This window comes from Drosophila arizonae, chromosome X, assembly GCF_054131065.1.
Source record: "Drosophila arizonae isolate 15081-1271.41 chromosome X, UAZ_ARI_1.0, whole genome shotgun sequence".
Lineage (NCBI taxonomy): Eukaryota > Metazoa > Arthropoda > Insecta > Diptera > Drosophilidae > Drosophila > Drosophila arizonae.
The window spans coordinates 14998509-15012144 of NC_142927.1; the positions used below are offsets into that span (position 1 = coordinate 14998509).

Consider the following 13636-nt stretch of genomic DNA (forward strand, 5'->3'; position numbering starts at 1 on the left):
GCGATGATGATGGCTTATAAATTGCTGTGGGTGGCGTGGCACTTACCCATTAGCACAAAGTTGGTGGGCGTGGCCATGCTCTTCTTGCTGAGAACGAGCACAATCAGCGAATTGGATATGATGGTCAAGAAGAGCAGGAAGGGCATGCAATAGCCATAGAGCGGCAGGGCATAGTCCAATGGCGAATCGCAGGTGAGATTCCAGTAGGTTATATTACTGTCCATTTGGCGGCACTCGGTGCTCGCCAGGTGCTGCTGATAGGAGGCATAGTCCAGACTGTCGTTCATGCTGGTCGCATAGTCCACCAGCAGAAATTGCGTCTCATTCAGGCTGCCCGAACCAACACGTTCGGTTGCTGCTGCTGTTGCTGCAGATGTGTCCTGGGCGACGGCACGTGCTCCGCTGGCCGAAGCGCTCCACTGATAGAGCACGTCCGTGGCGGATATATCGTAGGAATAGACGGTATTGTTATCCATGCTGGATGCCATGGCAACAGCTCTTTAGATATGCGCTTGCTGCCGTTGCTGACCTTGCCACTAGTTCAATTAGCAGAGCTCGATCCGCGCTTCTGGCCATATGCTATGGGCCATCATATCGAGTGCTATATCCAACTTATCTCACTCACGCAGAGCAGAGCTGTTCACTGTACTCGTTGTTGTTGCTGTTGCTGCTGCTGCATTCATTGAATGTGGCCAAAAGATGCTTTTATCTTTCTTTTATTTTATTTTATTTTATTTTATTTTATTTTATTTTTGTGAACTGCGCGCTGTTGTTGCTTCCTTTTGTTCGTCTGCAAAGAAAGAAATCAATTTCGGTTGAAAATACTTTTCACAAATAAAACTCGATGTCGAAAGTTTTACATGTACGCATGTCTTTGGATTTGTTTGTGCTCGATGCCATTGCCGCAAGTCTGAGCCTCGCTCTCTTCTTCTTCTTCTTTTTCTTCTTATTCTTTTCTACATCAACTGCTGCTGATTTAATGACCCTTTCAAGCCAAAACTTTTCCCATAACCATGCCATATCGGACGCAGTAGCTTGAAATCTGCGCCCAGTCCAATCAAGTTGATAAAACTAAACCAACAAATTCCGCCTGCCCCGCCCACATTAATTGTTCACATTGTGGTGGATGTCGCTTATAAGTATATTCCTCATTCAAATTATGATTCATGTGGCTAAGGAACACACAGTTTCGTCACAGTAGATTAAATGTGTGGAGTAGAGCCTGCGCTGGCTATAGCTGGGGGCTCTGCTTCACACACAACGCGATGATATCGAAGGGAATTTTTGAATGTGAAAGCTCTGCTCGAATCAGCTGACAAGGTCGTATAGAAAATCTTATAGAATAGAGATCTCAAACATATAGAAGATAGACAATAATAGCTACAAAGTCACACTCAGCCTAGGTTCCAATGGAGTATATATAGCGAGTCGCGGTCTCTCACCAGACTCCATTTATAAGTATGATGTGTCAATGTGCAAGTGCGTAGATTAGATAGAGAAGACTGCGCCGACTGTCAGCCGAACTAAAGCGAGCAGAGCTAGCAGCTAGCCCAAAGTACAGAAATGATACCTATACTCAGCAGACTGTGCTCTCGTGATCAGGGCATTGAAATTCTCTCACTTACAATAAAAGCTAAAAATCTCCGCTCGCTGCAGCAGTCATTCAGGAGTCAATCAGCTGAATTATCCTGGCTATTTGCCAGGCATATTCGCTGGAAAAAATGGTCAAGACCATCCTAGCTCCCTGGCCTGCTCTACGCCATTCAAGTGAAGGGTAGGACCGCCAAGACGCACTTGAATAAACTGCGTGTATTTCAAGCAAGATCTTTGAGAACAAGTAAAAAGGCTCCAGTCGAGACTGCTCGACTAGCAGATACCCTGACCCCTCCAAGCTAATATTCTAATCATTCTGGACTTCTTTTATGCATACACATGCACTTATAAGCACGCGCTCTGCTGACTGCGCAGTTAGCAGCGGCTGCGCTTGGGCTGCGCTGCAATGTGAGGAATATTATGAGAATTTGTTTCTTGAATAATTTCTTTTATAGACATACAATCTTATTGAAACTTTCAGAGCGTAATCATATGGTTAAAATGTGTGCACATTCCAAAGCACATAGTACTTGAAATGCGTTTTTTACAAATTGGGGGCGAAGGGGGCGTGGTATATAAACTCTGTAGATTGCAAAATCTTTGTATCCATTAACTTTATATACAACGCAATTTTGAAGTCTCCAGGTCTAAAAGTGTTCAAATTAGGCTGAAAAAACAAGGCCGATTTTTCGATTATTCTCGTTAAAAATGTTATTGGATGAGTTATCAAAAAAATAAGATAAACTTGTACTGCCTATGGTATACACGAGTATGCATGCCAAATTTCAGCTCTCTAGCTCTTATATCTTCTGAGATCCTTTTGCTCATACGGACGGACGGACGGACGGACGGACGGACAGACGGACAGGGCTATATCGACTCAGCTCGTCATCCTGATCAAGAATATATATACCTTGTGGGGACTGCGATGATTCCTTCCGCCTGTTACATACTTTTCACAAAACCATTATACCCTGACTTCCCATTTTCAATGGGTTCAGGGTATAAAAATCGAACTAGTTCTTTTAAAATCCGATAACGAAAGTTCGCTTGCGCACCTCTGAAATATGTTCGTGCCTTGCTCAGCATCAAACAATCTAGTAGTCTGCGTGGTTGATGTCACACTTTTATGTCAACTCAAATATGCTGATATAGCTTCAAATATATTGTAAAAGTTAACCGTCTTACAATAAAATGGGAAAACGAAATTTAAAAGCTGAATCGGTAATTTTTTTTATTTTTTACATTTTTACATTTTCGAATATTAACTAAATGTAAATTAATTAATTAATTTAAATGTGAATTAATTTAGATACACGGCGGAAGGGTTTCTCCCGACAAGAATATGCAACGTAAGTGTTAAATTTAGATATTTAATTAATATGTATACATTTATATAATATATGGATACATTTCACATATTTTGTCTTCCAACAGCGGTTTCTGCTGCCAGTGCTACTAGCGCTGAACCGGCTCCATCTATTGCAGGAGCAGTTTCCGAACCACCAGAACGTACTCTACCGCGTCGGCGAGTAAGTTTTCCTTTTTGTGTCAATGCGCCAGCTACCATTGATTCTTATTGCAGGGACGTCCACGTAACAGTCAGTTGAACTCGGTGGTTATGGGAGAAGACAGTGTCAATAACACGAATGTCACAAAAAAAGTAATGCAGCGTTCTATAAAGAAACACAAGAAGCTTGTTCCCACTGTCAATAATGGCTTTGAACGCGGTCTCAAGCCAGAAATGATCTTAGCCGCATTTCCTTACGAAAATGATCTTATGTTTGCCGTAAAATTTAAGAATCGTAAGCTGCCAGAATTGATAACTGCCCAGCAGCTGAAGGTGCTTGACAAAACTCTGCTAATTCAATATTACGTAAACAATCTACGTTATCCACATAATGAGAATCCTACGATGTAATATTGTTTAAATTGGCTTTAATTATTGCCCGAAAATAAAAATATAAATAAAATACCAAACTCATTTAATAAAATATAAAAATATTTCGAAACAATTAAAAAAGTTAACATCAGTTGCATCGATCGGGAGATCGGGATTCGAACCGCGACTTCTCGATCGAGCGTCATGCAGCTAACACACTACGCCACCTCACTTCTGCTAGTGGCGCTGGCAAAACTCAAATAGATTCACTGCTGCTGCGCCATCTACCAAAACTAAACGAAACTAACAGCTGATGTGATTCAACGAATGTTTCTAGAAGAAGTTTGAATGTATGTGTGCACACGCATACGATGCTGTTGAAGCTGCTGCACGTGCGTTTGTTAATTGGCCAAATATTTGATTATTTTTTATTAATTTTTGACTGAACGGAATTTAATGAAACTTTCAGCATATGATCTACATATTATATATATATATATATATATATATACTTTGTGGGGTCTGCCACGCCTCCTTCTGCCTGTTACATACATTTCAACAAAACCATTATACCCTGATTTCCCAATTGAAAATGGGTTCGGGGTATAAAAATCACTGGGGCTTTTTGGTACAAAGAGCCATTTATATAGAAAGAGAGCTCAAGATTCCTGAAATTCAAGGCAAAATTCCAGGAGACGGTCAATTATTATCTAAAAATATTTAATTCACATACAAATAGCCTGCCCCGGTACCTTGGCTACAGTAAGCCCAATATCCTCTCAGACTCCGCACTAATATGAGGAAAAGACCTAAGTCCATATCTGCTGGATCATGTCTGGACCTAAACACCGTCCTCATTCTTTTAGTCTTACCCATATTTTCACACTCTAAAAGTCTTCTAAGATTTTTCTCTTAGATATGACTCTTATTTTAGAAATATTATGGATTTTAGTAAATACATATTTAACTTAATAAACTTTTCTTTAGATTGAGTAAGTTAAAATGTAAAAAAAATATTAGTTTAAATAAAATAAAATAAATAAAAAAGAAAACTCAGCTTCAATCAGCCAACTTAAAATCAGCAGAGCGCATTTCTCGACATTTTCTGCATTCAATTGCAAATCACATTCTCTATGTAAGCCACGCCCACTTCTGCCCACCACCAACAGTAGTTGCCTTAAGCGCTGTGTGTGTTTCTGTCGCTCATTTGTTATTGTTTACGTGGTGTTCGCTTAATTTGAAATTGAATTAACATATCTGAATGCGCATTAAGTAGCTGTATGTGGAGGGGGGAGCCTGCAGTGCTGCGGCCTCGATAAGCCGATGGCTCGTCGTGATTGTTGTTCGCGGATTAATGTCCGGCATTAATATTAATGAGAAATATCATTTGTATATCGCATGCTCGGATTAAAATCAACACATGCCATGCCATGCAGTCGTCAGGGACTCTGCAACTATTGAGCTGGCGCAAAGCTGCGATTGGCCATGCAACATGTGGCAACATGTGGCAGGCTTATGAAACGAAACGAACTCCAATCGAAATTAAGCTCTGGCCCATTTAATGCTTTATGTAATCCACGATTAAAGCCATAAGCCCAGCCAAGCTGTCTCCGTTCCGTACTTTCCGTACTCCTTCCCTATACTCGGGCAATTCGTATGTTTATGCTTTTTAATAGCTTTATTTGTCGCAATCGAAATGGCAGACGCGCACAGCGACCAGCATGGCCAAGTTTCGTCCTGGACCCATTAACCCACATAAAAACAGACCCAGAATCGGCGACAGTCGTGGACTTGAAAACAAAATTGAAATCGTAGGCAGGGGCAGATACATTTGCCCGGCCATGTTGTACATGCCTAATGCGATTTAGTTGTCCATTGATAACGAAATGATAAATATAACGCATACGCCGCATTGCCCACTAAACAATATTTAGCTGCCCAGCCGAATTAGGTCAGCATTGAATGAATTTTTAACGATTGAATTTCTATTGCGTGAAAGCATAAATCTTGTCGTCGCGATTGTCTATTCTTTTTGCAAGCGTAGGAAATGTGCTTAAAAGCAACAAAATTGTGTTTTAATTTAAGAAAAAATATATACATATACATACATATATCAACAAAGTAAAGCAAAAATAATGGTGGAATAAATTCTGTTCAAGGCATAAGAGGCATAAGGTATAAGAGATGCCGGTCTGGATATATTTGGACGAGGGGCAGAGGAGAAGGAATTGGGATAGCGCTGAGAAATGCCATAGATTGAACTGTGTAATATTGCTCTCAAAGATAATAGTGATAGCTCCAAGTTATTATTAACTATTTCTTGATATTTTTCTATTTTCATAAACTTATTTATTTAGTTATTCATCCATCCATTTAGGCCAGATGCGACATCTCTGGATACAACTTCTCTGCTGCACTTTGAGTAATTGTTTAACCTCTAAGAATAGCTAATCTCCCATTCAGAAGCGCTGTCTGGGGTAAGGCCCAGCTTAGGCATTCAAAGGATTTGCTTGTCCTAGTCAAGTGTCTCAGAAGTTTCCCCTCATTGTCATTTATATTTATATTATTGCTCTTTGATCGCCCTTCACAAATATTCACATAAAGCTCTCAGCCACTAAGCTCTTCGCCCAAAGAAAAACACGATTTTAACTTATAAATTCGCGTTGAGTTAATCATAAATCTATAAAAAAAAAAAAATAAATAAAAAGGAAAGAGACGCCGTCAGACAGTCGCCCGTCCGTCCGCTCAAGAGACTGAAAACATTTTACCCAACTCAAGCAGCTATTGAGTAGGCCAGGGATAGGGAGTCTATCAATTATGCAATTGACAAGAGCTATGCGCGGGCCATTAACTTGAGAGAAGAAAATGAAAAAAAAAAAAAAAAAGAAATTGAAATTGAAAAAAAAAAAAAACGAAGACAGCTGCATTATGAATTCAAGAGATTTTGTTGCTGTAAAAGTACTGGAATTCCGTGGCTGCCTGATTGGCCTGTCAATCCAGCGAAACCAATTTGCTGTCCTACGACGGCCTGCAGTGTTTGCCTGCGAGTTTTGTTTAGCGGTTAGCGAGCCGCCTTAATTGGCCTTAAAACTGTACAACGTCAATTGGCATAGGCCAAATTACCATGAAGCTCGATTCCCAATTCCGGGAACTTGCCATTTAGCCAAAACAAAACGTCAGCCTGTCAGGCGTCTCTCTGGCTGTTTGTCCGGCAATCGAAGAAGTTGTTTACTCCATTTGTCAAATTGAGGTGAGCAATTGAATGCAATTGTTAGCCATTCAGCAGATAATTTGATATATTGAATATTGATTGAACTAGTTATGAATTGTTGGATTTAGTTGCTTGCTCTATAAGGACTCCAACTGACTTTACATCAGCTGTCGATTGCCGAATATAGTTTCATCAAGATGTTGACGCCTCTGGCGTGTGGGCTTTGGTTGCCATTTTAATTTGTAGTCAACATAAGCCAGCCATTAGCCGACTTTGATCAGGCACTACGTGAGTTGTTTTCACATCAAAACTTTAACTATCGCCCAGCTGTTGGCTGTGCATGCTGGCAGCATCTAAGAGTTGCTCGACAACTAGACCACCTGCTCCACATTCCTGATGTGCTGCAGACACCATAAAGGCAGGCAGACAGACGCACACGCAAACACACACACCCACACACACACACACACACACGCACACGTACACTCAGAATCCGCAGAGAGACATTGTGAAGACATCATCATAAAGCGATTAGCGAAACTAAAAGTGCCACAAACACAGACTTGAATGCAAAAAGGCCTGAAGGACATTTGCCATTCAGTTCGCAGCGTGCTCAAATGAATCTCTGAATGAATATTCAATACTTGACGTTTTGGCATCGTAATATTGTCTATTTGTTGGGACTATATGAGAGACTAGATAGAAGAGAATTTCTGCTGACAGAGCAGGTGACTAAGCATTTTAGACAGGTTTTTAATACACCATATCTAGTCACTTGGAAAACATGTTTTCTTTTGTTTTTTGTGCAGGGTATATTGCAGTCGTGGCTTGTGCGCTTGCTGTATGCCATCAGGCAACGCCCATTTGCCGCCCAGTTTGAAGCGCTTGTTTTCATTCCGGCCGAGCAAAACAAGTGTCAACAGAAACTAGATCAACTGGGACGAGGACAAACGAGGACAACATGAAAACGAAAACAAGTCAGTCAAAGTTTTCGACGTTCGATTGCCGAAGATGGAATACACTTGAGTTGTTTGAAACAATTATCCGATCTTAACCCAAATTTCGAAATGCTGCACAACGAATGAAGAAGACCTTACTCTTAATAATGCTGATGGTAACGGTAATGACGGTAATAGCTGTTTTTTGTTTTGTTCACAATGCTGTTAATAATGATGGCAATGATGACGTAAAGAATTACAGAGAAATTTGTAATGTAGTAATTATTAGAATTTCAAAATTACAATAAATTTTATAAGAATAATATATAAATAATTATTAAAATAATAATAATGATCAGAATAGCGTTGATAGAAAATAGTATTATTATGAGCGATATTAAAAATTAAATGCTAATACCAAATATTACTAATTATTATAGATGAAAGCTTTCATAAAAATACTTATAATAATGCGATAATAACAATAACCATAATGAATGCTAAGCATGATAATAGAAATAAAAATAATAGCACTAAGAAAAACTAACACAAATAATAATGCAAATAATTTTTTTTTTTTTTTTTTTTTAATTTATTAATATTGTCAATAATTCTTTAATTAATTAATATTTATTGAAATGATAATTCTGAAAATATTAATAATATGAATTAACACTACCAGTATTAATAAAAATAACCTATAAAATAAAAAAAAATAAAAAAAAATAAAAACAATTAAATAAATAATAAAAACAATAATACACAATATAAAAAATAAAATCAAATAAAATGTAACTAGTAAAATTTCCAATAATTTATTAATACAATTTTAGAAAATTATGAATATGAATACAAATAATATATGCATAAAAATAATAATAATAAAAAAACAACGATGCTTACAATTTTATTTCTCAATGCTAATGCAGAAGAGAATACAAATTAATATAGAATAGCTGTAATGTGCAATAAAAATGAGAATAAAATTAATAGTAAAAACAATACCATGATTAGGCTATATTCGAAAACTGAAATAAGTATATTAAACAAATGGCAGAAATGCCTTAAATTAACTCAGTTATGAGCTGGTATTTATAGTATATACTGTACAGACAAAACCAATATACAATCTGTATATACATACATATATATCAGCAGCTCTATTAATATAATCTAAACATAAACAACGATACTCTTGACGTTCCAGACAAGATTAAGAAAGTATGCATAAACTTTATTATATCGTTTTTTTTTTTTTTTTTTTTTTTTTTTTTTCTTGAGATAAATTGTTGATGGCAAGATCTGCTGGTAGGGTATACGCAGCTTAAGTGTACTTTTTGCCGCTGAGCCAAAGCGGCGCGACATGGAAGCAGCATTTTAGACACTTCACAGGACTCCGACTTGGCGTAATGCGCCCGGAGGGGTGTCTGGGGGTATGGTAGTGCCCGAACGGCCTGAGCTGGACTGGACTGCACTGAACTGTCTGGGAACTTTTAAGCAGTGGCCATTGAATGGCTTAAGTGAGCGTAATTCGCCGTTTTGGCAACTGTAAAGTAAAAAAAAAAAGAAAAAAGAAAAGAAAAGAAGAAGCCAAAAATATAACCAAAAATTTGAATGCTTCGCGCTTTTGTGGTCCAATGAATAAATTTCACAGCCAGTGGGCGAAGCATAGAGCAGAGCGTATGTGCCGTGGGGGGAGTGAAGGGGAAACGAGTGAATCGCTTGCGTGTGTCTGTCAGGCGAGGCACAGAATTAATTCCCTAAATAATAAATGAAAATGAAGAAAATTTGCTCGGCCCGCCTGGGGAATCGAATGCGGTTAATTTCCATTCTGTTTGCATAGCCCAGGTCAGACAGACAGACAATCAGAGCATGGGTGTTGCCAAGGGGATGCGGGGAGCGGAGGGGGTGGAAGAGGGGAAGAGGGGGGATTGGTAAGTAAGTAGTTGTCCTTTAGTTGCGGCACTGTTGCAGATACAAACGCTCAGATTAGGCCAAATTGCATTTAATGCTCGACGACCCCCAAGCCCCGAGCTACCCGAGTTACCCGAGTTACCCGAGTTACCACGAACAGCTCCGCAGCCCTCGCGATTCAGTTGAGATATGGCAACACGATGCCGAACAAATTTCACGCCAAGTTGTTGACTTAATCATTTGTAATCGTTTAATGCTGCATGCTTATTGCCAGTCAGCCATTCAGCTAAGCCACGCCCACTGCCTACGAAGCGTCCCCAAATGTTCGTGCCGCAACTGCGGCTCACATTTGGCATACGGAATGAGTTCTGAGCTAAGTTGAGCTGGAGTTGGAGCTCGAGCAGGAGTTGGAGCAGGAGTTGGAGGAGCTGGAGCTTTTAGCTGCGGCAATGGCTAAGGAAACTTCCCAGACATGCCAAATTAGTAGTTCACATACGCACCAGCCCCGGCCACGCCCACCGGCAACAGCAACAGCAACAATAACAATAACAGCAGAAAAAAAAATAAATAAATAAAAGGGGCGCTCGAAGCCGATTGCAGAATCTTTTTGGGTTCGGGTCGCTTAGAGCGTTTAGAGTTTTAGTGTAATCGCAATGGCAAACTTTTTCGATTTGGGAATTAAAATAAAAAGCAACAGCCATGGGTAGAGCAGTCTGAATAGAACACCCCAACCTACCCCCATCCCTGCTGTAAGTTTAGCGCGCCGCGCACGTACCCCTGCCCCTGCCCCCGTCCAGAAAAAGTTTTCGCTTGCCGCCCTAAACGCATCGCTGACGCTTTTCGCTTTTCGCTTTCACTTTAATGGGCAAATCCACAGCGTAACCTCCGTAACCTCCGGCAGCTCCCGCTCCGGCTCGAGCTTTGGCTCCGGCTTTAGCTGTGCGCCTTTAAATGTTCATGGAGGCCCTCCCTCGCTGCCGCTAGATAAGTGATAAGCCGCCATACAAATTGCTTGCGCCAGACGCCAAGTTGGCAACACGCAAACGTTGCCTACTTTCGGGCGGCCCTCGCCTCGCCTTGCGTGGCTCGGCCAAATAAAAGGATTGACCAGCTGAACGTGGCGCCCGTAATGCGCTCCGCCAATAAACATTTGAATGCTAGGCCAACACATCAACTGCCACGTATGTACATAGGCGCTGCCTTCGGTGCGCCTCTGCATTATTCACGACATTTGATGGCCACTAAAAACTACATTCTAAACACGAGCTGCACCTACGGCTTATCCTTTGGTAATTTGCCAACAGTTTGTTACTTTTTTGTTGTTGTGGTATTTAGGCTTTGATGCTCAAGGATATTCCATTACAAATAGTTCAAATGAATAGATATGTAAAAATGAATATTTCTAAGGTTCCCAGGCAGCGCTCTCTTTGGAAAGCATATTTTATTGCGAAGTGTCTGAAGCAGAGAGAGTGAAAGACAGAGGGCGATATATATTTATATATATATAGAAAGAATGAGCGAGAGAGAGAGAGAGAGAGAGAGAGAGAGAGAGAGAGAGAGAGAGAGAGAGAGAGAGTGCTTTTTTATTTTTATTCAGTTCATTTGTTGTTATTTTTTGGCTGTATCAGTCTAGACAGGCTCATATGTTTGTCTGCTTGCGCTACTGCTCATTCTTCTCTAAAATCTATAAGCTGCCTGGATGGATCACCTTATCATATATAACAAAAAATCTATCACTCTGTCTTCTTCTTGCTCATAATTTATAACAAGCGTACCCCACTTTTCCTTTGGCTAACATATTGTTTATCCAAGGCCTCGTCTGCTTTAGATGCATGCAACCTTTTATATGAACTGCAAAAAGATGATAGCAGGAACTGTTAACAGCAAGAAAATAACATTAAGTGTTAACTGCAATTCGATAGCATAATATCTTAACAGCCTGATGATAGCATTAAGTGTTAACTGATATTTGTTAGCATAAAATGTTATCAGCTAGATGATAGCCTAATATGTATATATAATAGTAAGATGATAACATAAAATGTTCATAGCAAGAGGATAGCATAAAATGTTAATAGAAATTTTATAGAACAGAATACGAGCCAAAATTGTATAGCATAAAATATTGACAGCCAGATGATAACATAAAATTTTAACACCAAGATAATAGATAACATAAAGTACTTATTAACAGCCAGAAGATAACATAAATTTTAAACATAAAATACATAAAATATTCACAGCCAGATGATAGCATAAAATATTAACAGATAGAGTAAATAGCCAACCGAGCAAGTTAACATAGCGCACACCTGGGCTCACCTGTCTGCCTGCATGCATGCTGGTTCGCGGTGTATTTGCAATGAAAGTTTATTCGCCGTATTTAACCATTAGTTGGCTGACAAATAGCTAAAGTTGTAGGAGGTCAGCCGGTTCATAAGAAATCATGGTTAAAAGTAGAGCGCGTTATGTGGCAACTCGACCAAAGCAAATATATCAGTGGAGATTATAGAGTGGAGCCACGAGTTGGGGTCCTGGCGCAGAGACTGTGCCAACTGCAGCATTTATTGTAAGTAGCTGCAGTGGCATGCGCAGCTATCGTATGCCGCATTAGCAATTCAATTGGAATGCGAAGCTCTGACTGGGGTGAAGATGTGCGCAGATGTGCGCCGGGGGGCGTTGACGGGGTGGGGGCGATGAGTTGAAGTCAGTTAAGGCAGGCGAAGCGCCGGAAATGAAGTCCAAAATGTTCGTTCAACTTAACGTGCCACATAAAATGGGGTTCAACAAACTGACGACAGGTGTGCTAGTGCGTGGCTATAGGTGTGTGGGTGTGCGTGTGTGTATGGGGGGGCTGTGCGTGGTTGTGTCTACGTGGGCGTGCGTGTGCGTGTGCGTGTCCGTGTGGATTTACGTGTCTTGGCAATGCAGGTTTGTTATTTGAAAACTTGGCGCGATTTACATAGCAAAGCGAGCGAGTGAGCGTGCGAGTGAGCTGGCAGGGCCAAGGCATTACTTTTACGGCAACAGTAACAGTTAGTGCAACTAAATATGCAAATTGCCGCCAGACAGAGAGGCAAACAGAGAGCGATAGAGAGAGAGAGGGAGAGGGCGAAAGGGAGAGCGGTAGAGAGAGGCGGGCAACGTTCTAGACAAGCCACGAGCCAAGGCGCTGTGGGTCGCCTTTTAATATTTAATGCGGCGTCGCATTAAATTCCATTCAGCCGCAAAACGAAATTATAAATTGACATAAAACGATAAATAAAGCAATGGCAGCGGTTCGACTGTTCAAGGGGTAATGCAGCCAAACGCAATTTGCTAGATTTATAAATCTATTTAGCCCGAGAAAAGAATAAAATGCTACAAAACACGCGCTCGCTGTGGGGCGAAGGGCATGTCAGCAGATAAGAGACCAAGATGTGAGATTTGAGATTTGAGAAGCAGACTTTCACTTACCGAAAATCGAGCATAATGAAATTGAAAACCGATTTGTTGATGAGATATATAGTGGATAGATAGAGGGGGAGGTGGATATAGGCAGAGATAGATAAAAGAATATGTGGAATATAGGATAGAGAGAGAATTAGAGATATGTAGAGATACTTAAAGGTATGTGAGATATATAGGAAATAAATAGAGAGGGAGTTAGATATAGGTAGAGATAGATAAAGGAATATGAATATGTAGGGAAACGATAGAAGGGAGTTAGATATAGAAAGATATACGATATATATGGGATAGATAGAGATGGAAACAGAGATAGGTAGTGATAGATAAAAGTATATGAGATATATTATGGATAGATAGAGAGGGAGGTAGATATAGGTAGAGATAGATGAAGAAATACGAGATATATAGGAAATAAATAGAGAGGGAGGTGGATATAGGTAGAGATAGATAAAAAATATTAGATATAGAGGGCATAGATAGAGAGAGAATTAGAGATATGTGGAGATATATAAAGGTATATGAGATATATAGGAGATAAATAGAAATGGAGTTAGATAAAGGTAGAGATAGATAAAGGAATATGAGATATATTATCGATAGATAGATAGGGAGGTAGATATGGGTAGAGATAGATGAAGAAATATGAGG

General features: G+C 39.9%; 1 protein-coding gene across 1 annotated transcript in view; it reads right to left on the reverse strand.

Moving 5' to 3' along the window:
* SPR (G protein-coupled sex peptide receptor) overlaps positions 1 to 13636 on the reverse strand; it is an 88461-nt gene that overhangs the window by 21971 nt on the left and 52854 nt on the right. Inside the window, exon 3 of the mRNA XM_089473456.1 lies at positions 47 to 790. Within this exon, the coding sequence (XP_089329582.1) occupies positions 47 to 488 (442 nt within the window). The 5' untranslated portion in view covers positions 489 to 790. The remainder of the gene's footprint in view (positions 1 to 46; positions 791 to 13636) is intronic.